General features: G+C 33.6%; 1 protein-coding gene across 2 annotated transcripts in view; it reads left to right on the top strand.

Moving 5' to 3' along the window:
• The window catches only part of LOC109811492 (protein PIN-LIKES 3), a 53,351-nt gene extending 28,825 nt beyond the window's left edge, over positions 1-24,526 (top strand). For both annotated transcript variants that reach the window (XM_083075252.1, XM_020375251.3), the window contains 4 exons: positions 12,263-12,363; positions 20,663-20,715; positions 20,850-21,035; positions 24,242-24,526. In XM_083075252.1, coding sequence (XP_082931378.1) covers positions 12,263-12,363; positions 20,663-20,715; positions 20,850-21,035; positions 24,242-24,366 — 465 coding nt within the window. In that variant the 3' untranslated portion in view covers positions 24,367-24,526. The remainder of the gene's footprint in view (positions 1-12,262; positions 12,364-20,662; positions 20,716-20,849; positions 21,036-24,241) is intronic.
• Positions 24,527-25,619: the final 1,093 nt, after the last annotated feature.

Genomic DNA, 25,619 nt, shown 5'->3' with positions numbered 1-25,619 from the left:
CAATCTTTGGGAGATTGGGGTTGGGTAGGTATAGACAGGGTAAAACTTTAACCTGCTGTTTGATCTGTCTGACCACATTGGTATGGACAGTAGTCCATGGAGGGGGAGATTTCTTGAGCCTTTCATGAAGAGGTTTAATTATGTTACTGAGTTGAGGAAAGAAATCAGAAACATAGTTTAAACAACCAAGAAATCTTTGAAGTTGTGTCTTCTCAAGAATCTGATTGGGAAACTTATCAGCAAACTCTATGACTCTACATATTGGCCGGATAGTTCCTTGAAAGATTTCATGACCAAGAAACTTGATCTTTGTCTGAAAAAGACAGATTTTGGTTTTAGAAACAGCAAGGCCATTTCGTTTAATTACCTTGAAAAATATTTCAAGATGTTTGAAGTGTTGATCAATGGATGTGGAGAAGATAAGAACATCATCAATATAGACAATGCAGAAATTTGAGTATGGATTGAAAATATCATTCATGATATTTTGGAACTCCGAAGGAGCATTTTTAAGACCAAAGGGCATCACGTTCCATTCGTATTGCCCAAACGGGACAGTGAAGGCTGTCTTGTAGCGATCACTAGGATTGATTTGGATTTGCCAAAATCCAGATTTCATGTCGAATTTAGAAAAGATCTTTGCCGAATGTAATCGGGAAAGAAGATCTTTCTTGTTGGGAATTGGATATCTAATCCATTGAAGGGCTTGATTAAGTGGTTTATAGTTGATGACCAACCTAGGAGCACCACGCTCGATTTCAGAAGCCTTATTGACATAAAAGGCTGCACAAGACCAAGGACTCTTGCTCTTCCGGATTAAACCTTTGGAAATAAGATCGTTGATCTCCTTTTGACAGTGGATGACAAGTTCATGACTCATCTGGATTGGCCTAGCTTTGGTTGGGATTTGCCTATCAGTAAAATCCTTTTCATAAGGAAGGCTGACCATATGTTTCTTTCTATCCCAAAAAGCATTAGGAAGATCGGAACAAACATGACATTGAAATCGATCATGAAGACTCATAATCTTTTGTTTGATATGGGATTGAGAAAGCTGACTTTCGATATGTTTGAAAGAGATTTCCTCCTTAAGGAAATTGATTTGATTAAGCTTTCTATCAACCTGATTGATGTTACGAAAGAGGGGTTTATTCAGAAATTTGAACATGATTGTTTTCCCTAGATATTGGGTAGATATACCTTCATCAGATATCTTAATAGGGAAAATGGATTTAATGAATGGTGTTCCAAGGATTACATCATTCTTAAGATTTTTTACCAGGAGAAATGGAGTTTCAACCTGGAGATTATCATTTTGAATGATTGCAGATGGGAGCTTATACTGGATTTCTAGTCGTGAACCACTAGCAGTCCTAAGCTTCTCGGAGGTTTTGTGGAAGTATTTGGTTGGAATGAGTCCTTCCAGAATACAGTTAGAATCAGCTCCAGTGTCAAACAGAGCGATTGTTTTTAAGACAAAATCTTCGACTGAGATAGTAACATCAATATAGAATTTTTGAATGCTACAATGATTGATCAGAGCGTTGAAGAGGGTATCATCATCAGTGGAGACATGGTCAGATTCATGATCATCACTGGGATTGTCATGGTCATGCCGAACCATGTTATCGGAAAAAGCTTCAGTTATTTGAGATATGAAAGTCTCATGTAACTGTTGCTTCTTTTTGAGGTCACGAACCTCAGATTTAAGAGAACTGATTTCAATCTGCAGGTCTTGAATTGTAACTGGCTTAGCTGCAGATTTTTCAAGGCGTTTGAGGGTTTGAGTAAGATCAAACTTATTGTTAACAAACCTATTATGAAGCTGTGACTTGTTAGGTTTATGGAGGATTGTCTTGAGCTTTTCAAGATATTCATTTCTTTCATGAGGATCTTGAATGGACTTTAAGACATCAAGAAGAAGATTTTGCTCATCATTGTGGATGACATTGATGAGAGGAGAGTCAGAGCTTTCGTCACTAGAGGAGGAAAGGTCATCATCAGCTTGAATATCCTCGGAGGAGGACATTGGTGTATCAACATCTTCATTGCTACTATCAGAGGAGTTGATTAGAAGGTTGTTAAGCTGATCCTGGATGGTAGAATCAAGATTGAGTTCTCTAACTTTAGAGGAGATTCTGCAGAATTTTGCTAAGTGACCTTTACGGCCACATTTGAAACAAGTCCTAGTTTCCCTAGGGTTTGTGGTAGGATTGAAGCCCCGAGGGGTGGGTTTAACCGCATGAGGCTTACTGGTTGTGTTAGTGATTTGTCTAGACTTAAATCTAGGGGTTCTTTTACCAGGCTTGTGAGAATTACTCAACTGGAGCCTAGAGGATTTTCTGTGTTTGGTGGGTTTACCAGAATCCTTAGAACAAGGAAGACCAAACTGCTGGCAAAAATTTCCCAAATCTTTGCGGTTCTGGGCCTTTTCTTTGGCCAATTGTTTCTGGATTTTGTCATCTTGACAGATTTTGAGGGCTACCTTTTGGACGTAAGCTATGAGGTTACCATAACTTAACTGGCCGTAAGGGATGTCACCATTAAACTGGGATCTGATCTTCTCCCTAACTTTATCTCCTAATGATTTTGGGAGACCAGCTAAGAATTTTTCTTTCCAGAATGGTTGATTACTATCATCCCGGGTGTAGACTCTTGTGAGGAAGGTATCCTTATACCATCTAAAGTCTCCTAAGGTTCTACACTTAAGATTGGACAGGAGTTCACCAGATCGGTCCTTCCAAATACTGGGATCTCCGATAAAATGTTTGATAATGGCCATGATAAGGGTATTTACAGCATCGGGGATAGATTCACCCTTAACTGTGGTAATGATGTTACCCTCGGCATCAGTTTTGACGGCAGTGAGAATTTCATGTTTTTCTTCTTCAGAAACATAGTTATCCCACCATCCTTTGAGTTGTCCAGAAAAACCAGACGTCAGGATTTCAACAATAGCATCATCAGTACTATCAAGAGCAGTTTGATATGCTGTAGAAACCATTGTCATATGTTGGAGAGTACTGAGGATATTATACTCGATTAAACCATCTATATTCCATTCATAGATGTTTGTGGCACTGAATGATCGAAAACTTTGATCATTCTTTTCCTCAAGAAGGAGATCAGGGGCAGTGGCCCGATTATAGTAAAGTTTGGATGGCTGCTTCCAGTTCACAGCCTTGGTGATTACAGGATTAACCTGAAGAACAGACTTATTACTGGGTTCAGTAACTTCAGAATCAGAACCTATAGAAGAGGTTCCTAGCTTGTTAATCCTAAGGGATTGGTCTTTTTGGGAGGTACTCCTAGTGACGGGTCCTGTCTTGACAGATCCGACCTGAGACGAACTAGGGGTATCAGGGATAATAATAGAGCTATTTTTGGCTTCTGTAGATTCTTCTAAAGACTTAGTCCAGTTAAGATGGATGGCTCTAAATTTGTTTTTAGTCTGACTAGTAAGACTAAAAGGTTTGAACAAAGGTTTGATAACCGAATCATCATCCTTGGTCCCAGAGGATGAGGGTTTTCTTACAAGATTTTCTCCTAGAACTTGGAGGTACTTGTTGGTGTAGTTGTTTTGTTCCATAAGGGCTTTAATATCCTGAGCACCTATGGTTTCATCAGATTTATACTTAAAGGGCGAAGCTAGGTATTTGTCCTCTAAGTTTGGGATAAAATAACTACTGTTAGGCGGAAGGTCAGATTTGACCAATTTACCGTCCTTACGGTGCCAAACAGTAAGTGTATTGACAGAAAGGTCTTCTGTGATGGTAATAACCCAAGGCGGATGGATATTATTCCTTCGAAGGTAAACATTTAACCAAACGAAGAAACAAACATGGGTTTGGACATTATTAAGGAAGGTATAGAATAAATCTATGATATCTGACCTACGGTCACCCTTAAAATTACTAAGGAACCACTTCCTCTGAGTTGTCCAAACATCAGAGTAAAATTCCTTATGAAGGGATGGTTTATCTATGGTGTAACTATTCATAGATGACCATATTGCATTTCAGATTGAGTAGGGGAATGGATTTCAGATGTGGTTTCTTCTTCAGCCCTACTATAGATTGATCTAGGGATAGACGAAGAATTGTCTAAACCCTGAAGGTTGGTTTCAGGAATGATGATCCTAGGATTCCTAAAAGATTGGGATGCTACAGAAAAAGATCTTCTAGCACTATTGTACTCAGATCTAGTAGCTTCAGATCTAGTGGAGAAAGAATTTCTCCGATCAAAAATGATCTCTACCTTACCAGCCTCAGATTGCCTAATCTCTTGGAATTCAGGGGCTTGTCTGGGCAAGGTTGGGGTTGCTCTATCGATTTGCCAGGATGTGGGTAATTCAACCTCATTCCATTTTATAAGTTTGGGAACAGCCACGTTGGCCTTTGTCATGTCAGTGACAAACAAAGTGGTTTCCCGATCGGTTGTTTTAAGGAGAACCCTTGAGTTGCAAGTGTTCATAACCTTGTATTGGATCCTAAACAGGAGTGCTGCAGGGATAGAACCTTCTTTCATGTTTAACCCATGCAATCTGATATTTAAAAATAATGAATCTAAGACGTTTCTGTCTAAGAGACTCACAGTTTTGTTTGGAAAACAATTGAAGTAAACAGGACCATGTCCTAAACTTGTTTCTACGGTTCCTATAAGGGAATCATGGAAATCATTGTGCCTAATATCTCTAAGACACATGAGGATTGAAGCGTTAAGCCCTTCTCGGATGAGGGGTTTAACAGCTACCTGGACACATCCTATATGGAGGTACTTGTACTTCCTAGAGTGTTCGGTAACAGATTGCTTTGAGAGAAGGTGAAATTCTTCACCAGCTTGAGGATCCAAAGGGATATTGTTTTCAGCAGTCTTGATAATATAATCAGAACTGCGGACATGTTTGTTTTCATCAGGGATGTAAAGCTCATCCTGAGGGATTTTGGGGATTTCCCAGTTGTCGATTGCTTGATTAATATCTTCAAAGAAAACGTCTTACTGTCAAAGCATCCTCCTCCTCTTCTTCATCTTCCAAAAATCTGCTCACTGAGCAAAACCAATCAATGGAGGAAATTCCTATTACTGGGATTATCTTAATGCCTGGACAAATGTTTTTTGGTTTCAAAACAAACACCACAGGCACTCCTGGCTTATTTATTTTAAACAAAATATTCGGTATTTCTTTCCACAATGGTTCGCCGAGTGGTGGGAGTATTTTGGACCAATCCTGAGTATCCTTCCCCCAGACATCAAAGAAGGATATAATCAGTTCAAATCAAGGTTTGAAGAGGGGACCAGCCAGTTCCATACATCTCTTCATTTCTTCTCAAAGTTCTCTTTAGCTTGGATCTTTGCCTGGCAACACCAGTTCAAGAAGACCTCCAAGCTTCTTCCAATCTTAGGCAAGCAAGCCTCTATCAAATGGTGGGATCAGTTTGATGCATCCCGAGCCAATACACAAGGAGTAGCGCTTTGGTTCCAAAAGAATCCAAAGAGCCTCAAGGCCGCTGATCCAGAAACTTGCCAGTTTCTTTATCGAAAGGCTAAGATCGCAGCAGCCCTTGCAGCATCCACAAACGATGAAGCTTTAGCAACAAATCTTCATCAAATTCTTGAGCTCCTGCAGACAGACTCAGAGTCCAGTTCGTCGAAAGGAAAAGCCAAGAAGGAAGTCTCTTCTCCATCCTCTTCATCCGAGTCATATTTCCAGAATGAAGATGATTGCTTCGGAATCAACCTTGATGAAGCATCCGAAGAAGACTGAGTTCCTCCAATCGCTGTTAAAGCACTATTCCGGCTCTGAATATTGACGACATCCTGACGTCATCCTGACGAAAAAAGTCAACAACCCAGAGTCAACAATTACTGCTCATTTTGCGGAAGTGTACTGTTCACTGTAGCGGAAGCGGAAGTGTACTGTTCACTGTAGTGGAAAACTCATTTTACTGTTGTAATAGTAATCACTGTTGTAATAGTATCTTTAAGTTTTCTATAAATTTGTATCCTGCCCACAATAGAGGGGGAACGGTGGTATAAGGATACCTTCCTCACAAGAGTCTACACCCGGGATGATAGTAATCAACCATTCTGGAAAGAAAAATTCTTAGCTGGTCTCCCAAAATCTTTAGGAGATAAAGTTAGGGAGAAGATCAGATCCCAGTTTAATGGTGACATCCCTTACGGCCAGTTAAGTTATGGTAACCTCATAGCTTACGTCCAAAAGGTAGCCCTCAAAATCTGTCAAGATGACAAAATCCAGAAACAATTGGCCAAAGAAAAGGCCCAGAACCGCAAAGATTTGGGAAATTTTTGCCAGCAGTTTGGTCTTCCTTGTTCTAAGGATTCTGGTAAACCCACCAAACACAGAAAATCCTCTAGGCTCCAGTTGAGTAATTCTCACAAGCCTGGTAAAAGAACCCCTAGATTTAAGTCTAGACAAATCACTAACACAACCAGTAAGCCTCATGCGGTTAAACCCACCCCTCGGGGCTTCAATCCTACCACAAACCCTAGGGAAACTAGGACTTGTTTCAAATGTGGCCGTAAAGGTCACTTAGCAAAATTCTGCAGAATCTCCTCTAAAGTTAGAGAACTCAATCTTGATTCTACCATCCAGGATCAGCTTAACAACCTTCTAATCAACTCCTCTGATAGTAGCAATGAAGATGTTGATACACCAATGTCCTCCTCCGAGGATATTCAAGCTGATGATGACCTTTCCTCCTCTAGTGACGAAAGCTCTGACTCTCCTCTCATCAATGTCATCCACAATGATGAGCAAAATCTTCTTCTTGATGTCTTAAAGTCCATTCAAGATCCTCATGAAAGAAATGAATATCTTGAAAAGCTCAAGACAATCCTCCATAAACCTAACAAGTCACAGCTTCATAATAGGTTTGTTAACAATAAGTTTGATCTTACTCAAACCCTCAAACGCCTTGAAAAATCTGCAGCTAAGCCAGTTACAATTCAAGACCTGCAGATTGAAATCAGTTCTCTTAAATCTGAGGTTCGTGACCTCAAAAAGAAGCAACAGTTACATGAGACTTTCATATCTCAAATAACTGAAGCTTTTTCCGATAACATGGTCCGGCATGACCATGACAATCCCAGTGATGATCATGAATCTGACCATGTCTCCACTGATGATGATACCCTCTTCAACGCTCTGATCAATCATTGTAGCATTCAAAAATTCTATATTGATGTTACTATCTCAGTCGAAGATTTTGTCTTAAAAACAATCGCTCTGTTTGACACTGGAGCTGATTCTAACTGTATTCTGGAAGGACTCATTCCAACCAAATACTTCCACAAAACCTCCGAGAAGCTTAGGACTGCTAGTGGTTCACGACTAGAAATCCAGTATAAGCTCCCATCTGCAATCATTCAAAATGATAATCTCCAGGTTGAAACTCCATTTCTCCTGGTAAAAAATCTTAAGAATGATGTAATCCTTGGAACACCATTCATTAAATCCATTTTCCCTATTAAGATATCTGATGAAGGTATATCTACCCAATATCTAGGGAAAACAATCATGTTCAAATTTCTGAATAAACCCCTCTTTCGTAACATCAATCAGGTTGATAGAAAGCTTAATCAAATCAATTTCCTTAAGGAGGAAATCTCTTTCAAACATATCGAAAGTCAGCTTTCTCAATCCCATATCAAACAAAAGATTATGAGTCTTCATGATCGATTTCAATGTCATGTTTGTTCCGATCTTCCTAATGCTTTTTGGGATAGAAAGAAACATATGGTCAGCCTTCCTTATGAAAAGGATTTTACTGATAGGCAAATCCCAACCAAAGCTAGGCCAATCCAGATGAGTCATGAACTTGTCATCCACTGTCAAAAGGAGATCAACGATCTTATTTCCAAAGGTTTAATCCGGAAGAGCAAGAGTCCTTGGTCTTGTGCAGCCTTTTATGTCAATAAGGCTTCTGAAATCGAGCGTGGTGCTCCTAGGTTGGTCATCAACTATAAACCACTTAATCAAGCCCTTCAATGGATTAGATATCCAATTCCCAACAAGAAAGATCTTCTTTCCCGATTACATTCGGCAAAGATCTTTTCTAAATTCGACATGAAATCTGGATTTTGGCAAATCCAAATCAATCCTAGTGATCGCTACAAGACAGCCTTCACTGTCCCGTTTGGGCAATACGAATGGAACGTGATGCCCTTTGGTCTTAAAAATGCTCCTTCGGAGTTCCAAAATATCATGAATGATATTTTCAATCCATACTCAAATTTCTGCATTGTCTATATTGATGATGTTCTTATCTTCTCCACATCCATTGATCAACACTTCAAACATCTTGAAATATTTTTCAAGGTAATTAAACGAAATGGCCTTGCTGTTTCTAAAACCAAAATCTGTCTTTTTCAGACAAAGATCAAGTTTCTTGGTCATGAAATCTTTCAGGGAACTATCCGGCCAATATGTAGAGTCATAGAGTTTGATGATAAGTTTCCCAATCAGATTCTTGAGAAGACACAACTTCAAAGATTTCTTGGTTGTTTAAACTATGTTTCTGATTTCTTTCCTCAACTCAGTAACATAATTAAACCTCTTCATGAAAGGCTCAAGAAATCTCCCCCTCCATGGACTACTGTCCATACCAATGTGGTCAGACAGATCAAACAGCAGGTTAAAGTTTTACCCTGTTTATACCTACCCAACCCCAATCTCCCAAAGATTGTCGAAACTGATGCCTCTGATATTGGTTATGGAGGTGTTCTCAAACAAGCCATGCATGATTCTGAAAATTGCATTGCTTTCACATCAAAACATTGGAACAAGGCCCAACAAAATTATTCTATTGTTAAAAAAGAAGTTTTGGCCATTGTTCTATGTATTTCAAAATTTCAATCTGATTTGTTGAATCAAAAATTTTTAGTCCGTGTTGATTGTAAATCAGCCAAAGATATTTTGCAAAAGGATGTTAAAAATTTAGCATCAAAACAAATCTTTGCCCGCTGGCAAGCAATTTTAAGTGTTTTTGATTTTGACATTGAATATATCAAAGGCACCTCAAACACTTTACCTGACTATCTTACCCGTGAATTTCTACAGGGAAAGACAGAATGCAATGACGCCTAAATTAAGGCCGCGATCATCCTCTTCTAGGGGAAGGGGAAAGGGAATCGTTCTGGGCAAACCAAATCGCCCAGCAAAATCAGCATCCTCAATTGAGGATGACAAATCAATCAAGGTTTCCTCAGAAACCTCAGACAAAGGGTCATTAACCCAAGCTGGGTCATCTCAGCAAAATAAACCAATCGCTGGGTCATCTACTCAGCAAACCAAAGCAGGGTCATCTACCCATCAAACCAAGCCATCGGACTATGCCATGGCACTTCCAACCCTTCTAGCCCTTCAGGATTGTGGGTTAACCAACCTCCCTTCCAAATCCTGGAAACAAATTTTTTCAGAAGAACCTAATGACCTCTTTTGGGATCAAAACCTGAAATCAATTATTTCAGAAATTTCCAAATCAAAGGTAACTTTACATCCAAAAGAATTGGTCGAGCAGCCTCAACCAATTACCCAAAAACAACCTTCCAAGGCCTGGAAACAGATTCTTGCAGAAGAACCTGACCCATATCTGAAATCAATTATTTCAAAAATTTCCAAATCAGAAGAATTGGTTGAGCAGCCTCAGCCAGTTGCCCAAAAACAACCATCTTCCTATCTACCAAAAGAAGGAAGGTTTTATCCTACAATCCAAATGGAACCCGAATTTTGGGATCCAAATCCAAACAAGATTTGCGAAAAAATCTTTCCACCAGGTTTTCTTTTCAAACCCCTTAGTCTTATCAAGACAAGGAGATTTTACGAATTCATACTGGTGGATTCTAAATCTGTTTCAATTAAACACAATTTTGACAAAAATGATAACCAGCTTATCACGCACTCAATAATTCAAATCCTCAAAATTTTGACTTTCAAAGATTTTGACAATAAATCCAATCAAGTCAGAAAATTTTCTCAGCCATTTGACCCAATTGGGTACAATTACTGGGATTATCTTAATGCCTGGACAAATGTTTTTTGGTTTCAAAACAAACACCACAAGCACTCCTGGCTTATTTATTTTAAACAAAATATTCGGTATTTCTTTCCACAATGGTTCGCCGAGTGGTGGGAGTATTTTGGACCAATCCTGAGTATCCTTCCCCCAGACATCAAAGAAGGATATAATCAATTCAAATCAAGGTTTGAAGAGGGGACCAGCCAGTTCCATACATCTCTTCATTTCTTCTCAAAGTTCTCTTTAGCTTGGATCTTTGCCTAGCAACACCAGTTCAAGAAGACCTCCAAGCTTCTTCCAATCTTAGGCAAGCAAGCCTCTGTCAAATGGTGGGATCAGTTTGATGCATCCCGAGCCAATACACAAGGAGTAGCGCTTTGGTTCCAAAAGAATCCAAAGAGCCTCAAGGCCGCTGATCCAGAAACTTGCCAGTTTCTTAATCGAAAGGCTAAGATCGCAGCAGCCCTTGCAGCATCCACAAACGATGAAGCTTTAGCAACAAATCTTCATCAAATTCTTGAGCTCCTGCAGACAGACTCAGAGTCCAGTTCGTCGAAAGGAAAAGCCAAGAAGGAAGTCTCTTCTCCATCCTCTTCATCCGGGTCATATTTCCAGAATGAAGATGATTGCTTCGGAATCAACCTTGATGAAGCATCCGAAGAAGACTGAGTTCCTCCAATCGCTGTTAAAGCACTATTCCGGCTCTGAATATTGACGACATCCTGACGTCATCCTGACGAAAAAAGTCAACAACCCAGAGTCAACAATTACTGCTCATTTTGCGGAAGTGTACTGTTCACTGTAGCGGAAGCGGAAGTGTACTGTTCACTGTAGCGGAAAACTCATTTTACTGTTGTAATAGTAATCACTGTTGTAATAGTATCTTTAAGTTTTCTATAAATTTGTATCCTGCCCACAATAGAGGGGGGACTGGTAAGCGTGAAGAGAGTCTAGAGTGAGAACCTCCTCCTTCTCTCTTGCCTTTGTATCTTCTTGTTAAATCAATACAACAATTTTGTATTACTCTTTCTTCTTCTTTTATTTCTTGCATCATAAAACTTTGTGAAAACCTGGGATTCGTAAGCCTGACTCGTCAGGTGTGCCCTTGATACCCAGTATTGTGCGGACTACCGCCGCGTAAATCTGGTTTTAATTGTTGCATGCTCATCTGCATGTTCCTCCTTTCTCGTTTTCCCTAGATCCACTTCCGGGACATCTGGTATATATATATATATATATATATATATATATATATATATATATATATATATATATATATCATAACCTACAATGCATAAATTTTGGTATTTCTAGGTTTGTTGTCCCTCGAGTAATTTATTAATCTCCATTAATTTAAACATTACTTTAATTGAAGTTTTGAAATTTATTTTACCGTTAAGTTAAAATGTGATCCTTTCAGTTGATATCCTTTTTCGTTTTAACCCTTATATGAAAATCTTTACAGTGTAGTTAATGAATAAAAAAGATTTATAAATTCTCCCTTACCATTTTCCAAAGTTATAATGGTATTATATTTGATCCTCATACCTATATTTTTTTTTCTTATGTGAAAGTATTTTACACTGCATTTTGGTCCTTACATAATTTTTTTTAATGTTTTAGTCTTTATATGTTACATTCTATTTTTCTTTTTGGTTTCTATATAAAAATTTCTAACATTATTAAATTTTTTAATAAATAATAAAGAATAATTAATTTATATAAAAAAACTTTTATGTAGGGAACGAATTATAATTTTTTCCAAGGTCTAAATCAAAAATAGTGTTGAAAATAAGAACTAAATTTATAATATAACTTTTTTTATTTGATTTATTGGAAAAAAATGAGCATGATTTCCAAGGAGAAATTGGGCTATGATCTAAAAAATAAAAAATAAAATTGATTAAATTAAACAAAGTACATGCTAAAGAATTAATATCTTAAAGTTATTTTCGGTCAAAAAGAAATATGACAATGTTAAGCAATTTTAACATGTATAGTGTGGTAACTCTACATAACATTAGATTTTCCAATCTTTACTGAGGCATAGTGGATCCAATCTAACTACTTTTTGGTAATTATTTGATCTAGTTGAGTTGTTGAATTAGATCTAAATGTGAATACCATAATCTGTAAGTGAAAAATATAATGGATTTTGAATTATTACTATCGTTGTATGTAATTGTATCCTTAACTCAATTTTTTCTTCTTGTTTTATTTAGATTATTGGATTTGCCATTGGAGCAATTTCTCCAATTCAAAAGCTCATGGTTGGTGACAATGCTCCCCTTCGTGTGATCATTTCTTCGGCATCTTTAGTGGGGTATGTGTTCTTCATACATGTGGATGACTTGAATTTGCATTAATGCATATAAGAACACTTAAAGAGTCATTGCAATGTTATTTATAGCTCTTGAAAAAAAGTGAGAGGTCTGCTTTAGAAGATAAAATGCATTGAGATTACGATAAAATGCATCTCAACTATTGACTTTTAAATAAGTAGCTTTAATTGGATTTTATTCACTAAAGTACAACTCTTTTGTAACACCTTATTACATTAAACTATTAACCCAAAATTAACTTATTTTATTTCAATCATTATATTTAATTAAATCAATGGATTTTTTTTCCTGGATAACATGTTACAAAACAAAAATAGAAGGATATAAATATAACTTTAATAATAGATTTTTCATTAATTACAAAGAAAATAATACACCAATGATTTTATCTTGAAACAAAATTACATAGAAAGAAACTAGTACATTATATGTAGGATTCCCATTACAATAAAAGACCCTTACTAAATCCTACAAATCAAATTCCTAAACTTCTAGTTCTTTCCTATTTTGTCACCTAGGTAGCTCTCATGGTTGGTAATTGAGTCGTCAAACAAGCACAAACTCGATTTGTCGATCCAATTATATCATCACGTAAAGAACTACATGCAAAAGAAAATAGAGAAGACGTATAAAGGGAACTTTTATACTTTTATCTTCATTTATATGGAATGAGTTAGGTCTTATCTTTATCTAACACAGACAACACAAAAACATATAGAGGAAAATCTGAGAGTTTAACTACATTATCTAGACCTCAATGTCAACCTTAAAAACTACCTCAATGAAGTTCTCCAAATTAAACAAACTCGACTGGGCTCTCAAGGCTTTTCCCCCCTCAACCTTCACACATTACAACCTGATTTGGGTTCACAAGGCTTTCTCCCCTAGCCTTAATTCCTTTGTATGGGTCCATATTCACTGTTGACACTTCCTTTTGAAAGTGATGTGGAGTAAATTATCTTCGATCCAAATCATGGTACCCTGACACTATACCCACTTTCAAACATCATATATGTTCTTAAATATAACCTTGATATAGACCTACAAGAAATATACTCTTTACCCATTGTTTGGCGACATTAGGATTGTACAAGTTGACATTGTTTATCCTGATGCATATATGCGATCCTATCCATTGGGATCCCGTAGTCACATCGTCATCCCTAGACCTTGTGGCCTGCACTTCAATCTTCTGCTATCCAAAGTATTACTTCCTATTGCATACCCAATCAACATTCCAACTAACTTAGCTATCCAAGTCTTTCGAATTACTAAAGTACAAACTTTCATATATAAACTCTACAAAGTTCATACGTAAATATGTTGACTTATAAAAGCGTGAAAAACACGTATAAATATATAATATGCCAATCATATTGCATAATATTCATAAGCTATTAATATTATAAAAATTAATTCAAACTTTCTTAGTAATTCTGATATTTAACTTTATACCTTGTAATTTAATTGTAACTTATATTATCAATTGATGTCCTTGTATATATAATGTTTTTAATAGGAACTTTACTCTATCTAGTAAAAAGATAAATTATAAGCTGCTAACTTCTATTTAAATGTGAATTTACTTATTTCAAATTGAGTTTTGTATTGGAAAACTATAAGCGATTTATTTTTAGTTATAGATTAAGAATATAATTTCTTTTAGTTTTTGAAATTTATTTTAATACTTAGATTAGATTACCTTATTTAAAGTCATAATTAACTTAGTGTTTAGGCCCTTAATTACTATAGTAACTTTTCTCTTTATCAATTATTTATTTATATTTTACTAAAAAATGTATCCTGTTTAATTTCTTGTGCAATTATAAAGTAGTTGTAAGTAATTAAATTTTTACATAGGACCTGTTTCGACAAACAAATTATTAAGATCTTATTTAATAAACTTTTATATAATAATAATTTATATTATAAGGGCTTAAAATTCAATAAATTGTTATATTTGAAATTACAAATAAGCACTTAGAAAATAAGATAAGAAAAAATAAGTTGTTCATAAGTTTTTCAAATAGGGCCATAGTGCTATATGTAAAATACTTATATCTTTCTTATCCATAGGAATTACAATGATGACAACAAGGTTCGTGGGCACAACACCAACATTAGATTAACCCTAATGGTTTAAAATACTTATATCTTGGTCTTTGAGAAAAATACTTAGGTGTTACTATTTAAGTAACTAGTTTAAGAATTAAATATTTTACCAAGGCACCTCTAAAATAAACTTATGAAATTTTATATATTATTTTCATATTTTTTTGTCACTTTTTATACATAAAACCATGAATTTTCTTTATAAAAGTAACTAAATACTTAAATATGTATCTTGTTTAGTTAATTTACAAAACATGTTATTTTCTTTCCATTTATTTCTAAAGGTGTTGTTTTTCTAGAACAAGTAAGAACCAATTTTTATAGGTTGAAATAATTATATTTAATTTTATAATTCATAAAAATAATTTTCTAGCCAACTTTTTACAAATGTTTTTAAAATTGAGAGACCTTATTTAGAGAGTTAACTCTCTCACCTGGAGGTCTTTTCTAAATCTGTAAAAATGCAAGAAGTGATCTAGCTCTTTAAATCCATTTTAGAATCTTCAAAAATGAGTTTTTGAATTGTTTAAATGAAATGTTTGAAAAATGAAAAAAGAAAAATTTTATAACTGTTTTGAACATCTTTGCTACTTATGAACCTTTTTTTTTTCCTTCTAGAACATCATAGGACCATAAAAGCACATGAAATCATGTTATCATGAGTTAACTTTATACACAAAATATAAACATGCAAGTATAGTAAACATTTTTGTAGATCTACCTAGAATGAACAAGTCATAACATAGTTATATACATTCAAACATCATTTGTCAAGATTTACAACTACATGGACAAGAACCAAAAATGCAACAACACATTTAGTTCATAAGAATCACTTAGAGTGAAAGGATCTTGGGTGCTAAGACCCTTCTCATCTCTCCTACCAAAACAAGATCAAAATGAAGGAAATCACCTCCCCCCATATCTTTTTCTTGGGTGTGACACACCAGAATGAGAGACTCTTCTTAAATTTCTCTCCTTCCATCAATATTTTCCTCACTAGCATCCTATTAAGTGAATTTTTTTTCAAACTTATGGATGGTTATGAGGGACCTTTGGAGAAGGTCTCTATTTATAAAAAGGTGTGATGGTTCTAGAGATATGAGTGCTGGATATTGGTGGCAAGGAATGTAATGACACAACAAGCCATACATCAGTGAAACAACACAACAACGTAACAAGAGATAGCAAAATTGACTACCCAAACTATTGCGGGTTAACACAATGTTGGCCACGAGCTATAATGGACTGGGCCATAAAGGCCTAGACTAAATTCAATCTTCTACATTGATGCCTATTTAGGTTATGGGTGTGATTCCCTTTTACATCAAAATGTTTAATATGAATTTATTAAAAAAATCATCATTTAGAAAGGGATTTAAATAAAATAAAACTCTAACTAATAAAGAAAATAAAACAAGAAACAAGTTTGAAAAAATGAAGGCATAATCAGCCTTTACAAATTCTCAAAGTAAATGAAATATAACAAAACAAATTCTAAGTCTAAAACATGGTTTTCAAAAGACATAAAACATCATTGTTCACTAGCTTTGATGTCATGCTAATCATAGAAAAATCCAAAAAACAAGCCGAAGCATCAAACTTCAATTCCCTCATACTTAACATCATCTACCTAATCAATTCTTGCATGGTGTTCAATCCAAAAAAAAAAAAAAAAAGAAACAACAAGAATAACAACAAAAACACACGGGGAGTGAGAATATATCTCACACTATTTTAAAGAAAATATCATGCACTAAGAAGATATTTTTAACTTTACAAAGATACCATGCACTAAGAAGTGTTCAACTTAGACCTAACCAATGGCTAAGCCCCAAACTTATTTTTCTCACAAATGGCTAAGCATTAACTTATACTTCTAAAATTGTAAAATTATTCATACTAATACCCCTCAATTGTTGTATAAGTATGTACTCTTATTTAAATATTCCCCATAATACTCAATATATATATATAGGTAGCATGTGGTATCGATTTCCAACATCGTCAAAAGATGCTCCAACATAAAGGAAACATAGGAGCACATGGATTGAATCACCACATGTTGAGTGACCTTTACAAACCATTCTCGACTAGGAGAGATCAACATGAATCTAGTTGAAGCATTACAGTCGGCCTTGGTTGCCCCCATAATCATTAGGAACTCCTTATCATAACACCCCAAGGTTTATGTAAAAGACCATAAAGATCCTCCTACATAGATTCACTCCACCTCCCAAAGAAAGTATTCATGAAATGCATGGACTCCTTACAACATTCTCAATACAACGACAATGAGATTTTAGTCACAAAAACAACTTGTTAGTTATACTTCTCTATTTGGGCTTCTCCACAAAATACCAAGCCCTGCTTGGATTTCATCACTGTCAAGCCTCTACATGGGCTTACTCATCTCATCATCATCACCCAAAGAAAGTATTCATGAAATGCAAGGACTCCTTACAACATTCTCAATACAACGACAATGAAATTTTAGTCACAAAAACAACTTGTTAGCTATACTTCTCTATTTGGGCTTCTCCACAAAATACCAAGCCCTGCTTGGATTTCATCACTGTCAAGCCTCTACATGGGCTTACTCATCTCATCATCATCATCATCATCAATAACCCCTATATTCTTATTATTATGTCTTTTCATTATACTCATTTATTTTCTATATTTACTCAGTTAGTCATCTTATTCTTCTATTTCTTTTTATTGTTTTCTATTTTTTATCAACACCCATTTCTTTCTTTATAATTGATTATCCACGATTATCTATTCTCTTTAATTATCTTTTCTTTGAACTATGACTTGTATTACATTTTCATTGGCTTCTCTATTAACTATTACTTTTAAAACTCTTTATCTCTCTCTTGCTCCCTTTTTGTTAACAAAGTTGCACCTAATGAGAAAATGATCACACCTAGTGTGGAGAGGTTAGAGACTTTTCTATCGCTTTCGTGCCTAGTGTGGATACTCCTAGCCCCAACACAAAAAGGTTAGGAACCTCTCTAGTATTGTTGCACCTAGCGTCATCTTGGTCACTCCCAACATTATCTTTTGGAAAAATGACATCAAATCGCGCCAGGCAAGACACCCATCGCCATTATTGAGAAGTCAAAGACATCTTTATGGTTCACATGCCCGATGTGGCCTTCTCCATTCCCAAGGTAAAGAACTAAACCTATTATGCTCGACGCGTTACATGTGCACCCAACATTGCAACAAGTCTTGCACTTCACAAAATTGTGAACCTTGCGATTCAATGTCCCCAAAACCCATATGACTATATCTAATCATTTATTGCCTCAGATCAATCAGTTAAACAGTCATATATCACTCATAGAATATAAAGTAACATCAAATAACTCCAATCAATTCATTCTTGTAAAAATCCTCAATTCATACAAAACCTAATTCTCAAAAAGACGACGTATAGCACATCACAATCAATTTTTCATCTTAGACCACAAAATTTCATCATGACTATTTACAAAAATTACAAAATTATATAATTATGTAGTTTCATCAATCTCAATTTACCCACGTGGACATCAACAAAATCTAACCAACAACATAAGAGGCTTAGGGATCGCCTCACTACATATACCTCTTATACGTGCCCATGAATGAGACTTTCTCACTTACCTTTACCTTAGGTGACAACTTTTGAGGCATTGATACACTTTTCCATTGTCTTTCATGTTTCGCTCTAATGTTTCCTTTATAGGCACTTTTAGGATTCAAAATAGATTCACAAAATGAATTAACCTTTTTTTTTTAAAAAATAAATCTTTGGGTTCGGCTAAAGAGCCTAACCCAAGAATCTCTAACCCACTACCTACTCTCTTTTATTTTATTAATTAAAACTTTTGTATTTATATTATATACCCAATTAAATAATTTAATTAAATTCATAATATAAATTTTATCTTAAATAACTTTATTTTATTTTTATTTTGAAAATCAAGATGTTACATGTTTCCTATCACATCTCTTCCTTGTTTCTAATCACGGTGCCCTTCAATAAGCAAGGTCATGTTCATAAACTAACATTTTTGTTATCTTTTCGAGCATCACCGTGTTTAGGTTCTCACCATCTTGTTTAGAAAAAGGACCACGATTATTGCTAATTTAACAAGGTCATTGTTTACTCAACACGATCATGCTCCGCTTGAGCATACTTGTGTCTCTCTTAGCATGATCATGCTCCCATGCACACACTTGTGCCTTCAAAACTTTGTTCACAATTCTTTGAATGCAATCCAAAAAGACACTAATTCTAACATTTTAATCCATTCTAACACATTATGAATTGTCTCTCATTTATAAGGCATAATTACTCAAATGATTAACTAAAACATTGAATACACAACTCAATTATGGTTTAGGAACCCTAACATATCCAAATTAGGCAAAACATCATTAACTCTAATTTAATAAAGTCAAAGCAATTCAATTGGCTATTCACCAAATCATTCAACCAAAAATAAATATAAATCATAACCCCTTCAAGGTATTCAAAATCCCTCCAAAATATGCAGTTGAATTCCTAAAGAAGTTTAAGGATAATCTTGCTATCCATAATTTCAATTCGTATACATGGGGAGAAAAGTCTCACTTTTCTTTATTTGGAAAACATTCTTGGACTCTCCTCCCTAAGATAGCAAAAAATGGTATTGTAATATATATGCATAAATTTCTTACCATGTGTTATAGATGAGTTATTAGTATGAAAGCTTCAAATATGAAGTGTTAATAATCAAATATAGCTCTTTCTATTTTGGTGTGGGGGATTAGAAAGGTTATTACTCATTGTTTATCATTAAGTGCAATGATGTTGTGCCTAAAGTGTGTGGGTATCCTCCAAAGTCCCACATCGGGTAGTTTTGAAGAAGAGAAGTGGTAGACTACTACTATAAATAAGAGGTGATAGTTTGGGTCTACGTACTTACCACAGTAACACTAGTCTTTGAGTATATTGGAGACTTGGGTAGTTGTGTGTCATGAGAGGGTTTGTAATTTTTTCGTGCAAAAATTGTTTGAGAAGATTTCCAAGTTTCACCTAAAAACTTGTGAATGAGAGTGTTTGTAATTTTGTCCTTGTAAAAATTACAAGTGAAGAAATAAAAATAATTTCTAAATTTATTTATCTATTTTTGTTTCTTTCATGTGTGTACTTTCGCTGTTGAAGACTTCTTTTCCCAACAAGTGATGACTAAGATTAGATAACATTGTGAGGCATAATTTATTGATAAAAATAGTGGAGCAACAATCATGACATTAGAATTTGAGTAATGATCCGTTGACACTCTAACTAATGCATCCACCCACCTGATACCCCTTATATTTTTCTTTATTACATCATATCATCAACCTTATCATCTCTTATATCTCATTTTCTTTTATCACTTTTTTGGATGTTTACACTTTTAAGGCCAATCAATAAATATTTTTCCTTAGAAATTTGTATTTCTCAATAATTTTGATATAAGCGAATCATCGTAATAGTTACTGGATGCATGATTGCACTTTTCCCAAAAACCAAGATTGTGTGAACTTGTTAAAAATATATTTTTGTTTTGACATTCATGTTGTATTAAAACTTTTTTATTCCTTATTTTATATAGAAATTAATAAAGTACGGGATATTCTTGAGGTATTGGTTCAACTAAACTAAGGTTGCATTTGGTATACAAATTTTTCTCTCAAAATTCTAACATTAGGAATATTAGTTTTCCATGTTTGATTTGTTATTTAAAAATAAAATTCCTAAAAAACATCGTTTTTTGGAATGGTTTTTACTTAGGTTTCTAATGAAATTATTCTGATGAGAGAGGTGAGGAACTAACTTTTTTGAGGTAAAAAAAAGTTTTAATGCAGTAGAAATATCATGTTAGGTTTATTTGCTTAGTTAATGCAGTAATGATTATTGATTCCCATGTAACATTTAAAAAATTCTTAGAAACACCTAGGACCAATTAAACAGATTTTCATGATTTTCAAGATTTATGATTTTTATGAATCATGATTCTTAAACATGAGAAAAAATTTTGTGTACCAAACGCTTCCTAAATGTATTGAAATAGTAGATACTTAAAAGATAAATGTATAATGTACAATATTCTATCACCATTCTCATCCAAATTGTGGAAATTGTAGGGGTGGTATGATTGTGTCTACGACTTTGATAGTTGGAGCAAATCTTCTTGATGGTACTTTGTCAATTTATTTTATTTCTTTCTCCCCCTTTCTCTTTTTAAAATTTACATTTCTAACTTATTGAAATTGAAAGTGTTACTAAGTATTCTTACATATTTCTCTATAATGGTTTATTTTCCATTGTTAGGTTTAAAGAAGTCAGGAATAAGCTTTTACTTGATTATGGGGATTATGGTAGTGCGATTTATAATTTCACCTCTCTTGGGTATTTTGATTGTTAAAGCTGCATATTATTGGGGATTCGTAGGATCATATTCATTATATCAATTTGTTCTTATGCTTCAATATGCGCTTCCACCAGCAACCACCGCAGGTATGATAACTTTCTCAAACTTGATTTCAAGTAGTGTTATGATTAGTCTTATATGAGATGCCATTGACCTTGTAAATGTATTTTTCGATGATTTATGTGTTTTATTATTTTTATTTATGCAAGAATCTTTTGTCCTAAATTTATAATCAAACATTACACATAATTTGAAGTTATGGATGATTCACATATTTTAGATATTATCGAACCACCATGTGTTAATAATCCTAACACATCTCTAAATTACTCATAATTATCTCTTTCAATTTATGATAAAGAAATAATAATAGTTAATTACATGTCATGTGACCCAAACAAGTAATAATTTCTTGTGGTGTAAATTGTGTTTTCATTTAGGATGTATTTGTTGTTTTTTGGGCTGTATGCATATTGTATGAAATTTTGTTTGTCGTACACTTTCACATCTTGCCATATGTTTCAATAGTTCTTTATACTTTAAATGTGATTTTATGTTGTTAATATTTATTAGATAAATGCATTTGCCTCATTAAATCTTCATTATGCTTATAACATGCATGACATACAACTTATTTTTTATTGGATTAAATTTTTTTTTAATGACAATACTCATTTTTAGTCTATTAAAAATAATTAACCTTTTTTTTGCTCTACTATTTATAGAAATGTGTCACAAATAATTTTTTTATTCTTTATTTATTGAAATAAGGACTATATAAGGGATAAAAGAGTGAATTTATTTTTGAGATCCTAAAAGTGAACAATGTCCTATTAATAATAACCAAAAATATATTCAATATAATTATTAGTGATCGAGGCCGTACCCGGTCAAATAAAAACAGTTAAATGTAATACTAGGAAGCTTTCCTAGGTCGTCTCTCAAGGACCACTTGTCTCTGCCAAAGGTTCAAACACGAAGGGGGGGGGGGGGAGGGTTTGGTTCAGGTTTTTCAGTTTAAAAACACACTAAAATGCAAGGTAACACAACAAGTAAAATAGATTGACTCCTTGTTCGGATTGTAACTCTCTTATCCTTGGTTCACAATGAGATTACTCTGTCAACCACTTAATCCTTGTTCCATCTGAGTTAACCAACTAAGCGAAGATTAACTCAAGACTTTCCTACACGAATTAAGCAAACATATACAACATTGAACCTCTTCACAGATTAAGCAACTGTGGCATTAAGGACAACCCATAAGCATGAACACCTTAATACAGAGATTTAATGAAGAATGACCAAGTAGAACAGAGATATGCAAAACGTATCCAACCCCAAATAGAGATTACAATCCAGAGCAAGGAGCCAACCCCAAGGGTTCAGCCTTCCATTAAAATGGAAATAGAAACAAAAACAGAAACAAAAATGCAAGGAAGAAGAAGAACAAGAAATGAGTAATCTGTATTATTCAATTATAAAGGTTCAGTTTCTACAATCAGAGAAGAGAAAAGCAAAGAAAAATGCCCAGAGATGAGCTCAAAAATAGAGAAAAACGTAAAAGAAAAGGAGAGCAACGTGATCACTTCAGATGGTGGCTGCATGGTCCCTACTCTAGGTCCAAAAAACCCTAGAAAAGTCAAAAAAGGCCCCCAATCCAAGTCTGACCCGAATTTACAATGAAATAAATGAAAAATAAAATAAAACAAAATGTTGATGTGGCGTTGATGTGGTGAAGTGGTGCTGACGTGGCATTTATCTCTTGAAGTCCAAAATTAATATCCAAGCCCAAAAATGCTCCACAATTAGCCTGAAGATAATTGATAAATAAAAATTAGACAAAGTGAATCGAAATTAATTAAAATTCAAATTACTGGTCCAATGAAGCCCAAATAGTAAAATTGTATAATTAATAAGCGATTAAGCCCAAATCAACAGTTAAAATAAATACAGAAAGATAAATAAATAAGGAAAAATAACGACTCATCACTTAGTTTGACTCTATATCCCATCTTTAGTTCTAGTGTGCATTTAACATTAGTAACTGATGTTACTTTTCAATATTTGTTGTAATTTATTAAGATAAAAAAAATTATGAAGGTTACCACTACGTGAGGTAGTTTTTTAAGAAATGTTTTGGAGGCACAATGAAAACAATGAGATTTAAACTTATGTTTTCATTTGAACTATCCAAATTCCATATGATTGGATCAATTCTAGGAGATTTTATTTTTAAGCAACTTAGCTTGCATAAAGTGTTTAATTTCTAGGTTTGTTTTTACCATGCTATGCATATTTCATAACTTACAATTTTAAAGTCATTTAACTCTAGAAAAGTTTCCAAGACAATGTGTGAGTATGAAAAACATACATGATTTAGGATTTACATATAAATTATATATAGAAAATGGTGGCACAAAGTTTTTACTTAAAATATTTTTATAAATTTATTATTAACAATATTTAAGGATTATATAGCTCTAACGATTTGCAATAATTAAATCCTTCAATTTTGGCCATAGTTATCAATCTAAGATTATAGTAAGTATAGTGGAAAATTACTAAATGATATATATATGCATAATTTATATTCTATACATAGTTTTATGTGCATTTCTCAACAAATACTCAAAATTTAGGACATTTAATTATTAATAAAATTTTTAAGTAAATCATATGTGTAAAATAAATGAAGAAAAATAGTAATACAACATTGATAGAGGTTGAAAATGCCAAAATAGAAAAAAATGACTACATTAATGCAATTGCACAGGAACGATCCAAGAGTTGGATAAAATTAATTTAGAATTGGCATCATGGTGCTATCACGTGAATGATCCATGATTTAAGTGAAACTAATTTTGAAAAGTTGAATTTAATTAAACATATGTGTGCTGTGTGCAAGATAATTTCAACAAAGATTAGTTGTTTGCCATATTGAGGTACCTTAAAATGTAAGGAATCACACAATTTGAATTTCTTTTGAGAAAGGTATTTACTTTTATATCTCAAATATAAATCTTATTTTTGAAGGATGAAACTTGTAAGAGAAAAATAAAAATTAATCTTAGTAAATTTTTTTTACAATGAGACATGTGTTTAAATGAGTAACTAAATGCATTTATGTTTATTGTCGTATGTCATTTGACCCACCTCAAGTAGAAGCAATAAATATTTTTTTAGTAAATACGCAACTATATATTACTGATTTAATTTTTCATGCTATCTTTTATTATTAAATCTTCTACTTTAGAAGTATTTTACATATATGTCGAAAATTTGAACTTGGTAGGTTCCGTTGCCCAATTGCATGGGGTTGGTGAGAGCGAATGTTCTCTTATCATGTTATGGTCATATGCTGTTGCTACATTTAGTCTCACGTTGTGGTGCACCTTCTTCATGTGGATGCTTGAGTGACTTCCATGTTTCAAATTTTGGGTTTCTCTTACAAAACGGGAATATCCTTTACAATGTCTACATATCATCAATTGTTTTTGAAGAATAGAAAAATGAGTTGTAATTATTCCATAATAATTTGAAGCACATTTTCAAAAGTATTTATTATTATTATTTTTTATGTTTGGGTTTCACCATTTTATTTCAATTTTTTTGCTCGATAATCTAATTATTTGTTCACGTAAACTCTAAAGTCATGACATCTTAATGATAATTTGATTTTAATGTTTTATACCTTCACACTATGTTGCGGTAGGAGTTATACAAGCATACAAAAAATGAGCTAAAACATTAAAAGAAAATAGACATAAATCTAATAACATGAAATGAAATACTCAATACTGATACAGTAAAATTTAGCAAAACAACTTTAATACAATAATGTTGTCAAAGAGAAAACTAAAAGTTTTAAGTCCATACTCCTTAGCCAGTTTTGATTGTACACTTTTTTTACTTTATACTTGGTAATTATTTTATAATTAGGATTAAATATATTTTAAATCTTTTGAATTTTCTCGAATTTCACCTTTTGTCCTTAAACAAAATTTTGACCGTTCTTAGTCCCTAAATCTTTCCTCCATTCACATTTTTGGTTCCTATAGTCGAGTATCTCCATTAAATAATCACGTGGCAACAACATTGATAGCCACGTCACCTAACACACCATAAATCATAGTTTTAAAAACCGGACCGGTCATCGAACCGGTTAAGGTACTGGGTCAGTGGGTCAAAGGTTGAACCGGTGGGTCATTAGTTGAACCGCATGACTCGGTTTTTATTTATTTTTATTAAAAAAATATTCATATTAAATATATTTTATACTTATAAATTTTAATAAATTCATATCTTATTTTAAATTTCAATTTTTTTATCTTATTTAAAATTATTTTTATTTTTATTTTGTAAAAAAATACATAAAAAATTACATGTTAAACGGTATATTAATACAAATTAAAAATATAAATAATATGTAGATATATAATATGCTTACAATTAATATCACAAAATAATATATGTAATATTTACATAAATATTATATTATTAAATATATAATTTAAAATTAATAATATATTATAAAAGTTATTTAAGTTGTATATATTGCAAACAAATATATTAGAACAAGTAGTCATTGTTATATTTAATATGACTCCTTCCTTTTTCATTAAGAGATTCAATTTTCATTATTATTTTTTTATGGTTTATGGTCCCTTAAA

This window comes from Cajanus cajan, chromosome 5, assembly GCF_000230855.2.
Source record: "Cajanus cajan strain Asha chromosome 5, NIPB_CcT2T_4, whole genome shotgun sequence".
Taxonomy (NCBI): Eukaryota; Viridiplantae; Streptophyta; class Magnoliopsida; order Fabales; family Fabaceae; genus Cajanus; species Cajanus cajan.
Note: the sequence above shows the minus strand (reverse complement) of the source record. Positions and strands in the feature narration are given on the sequence as shown.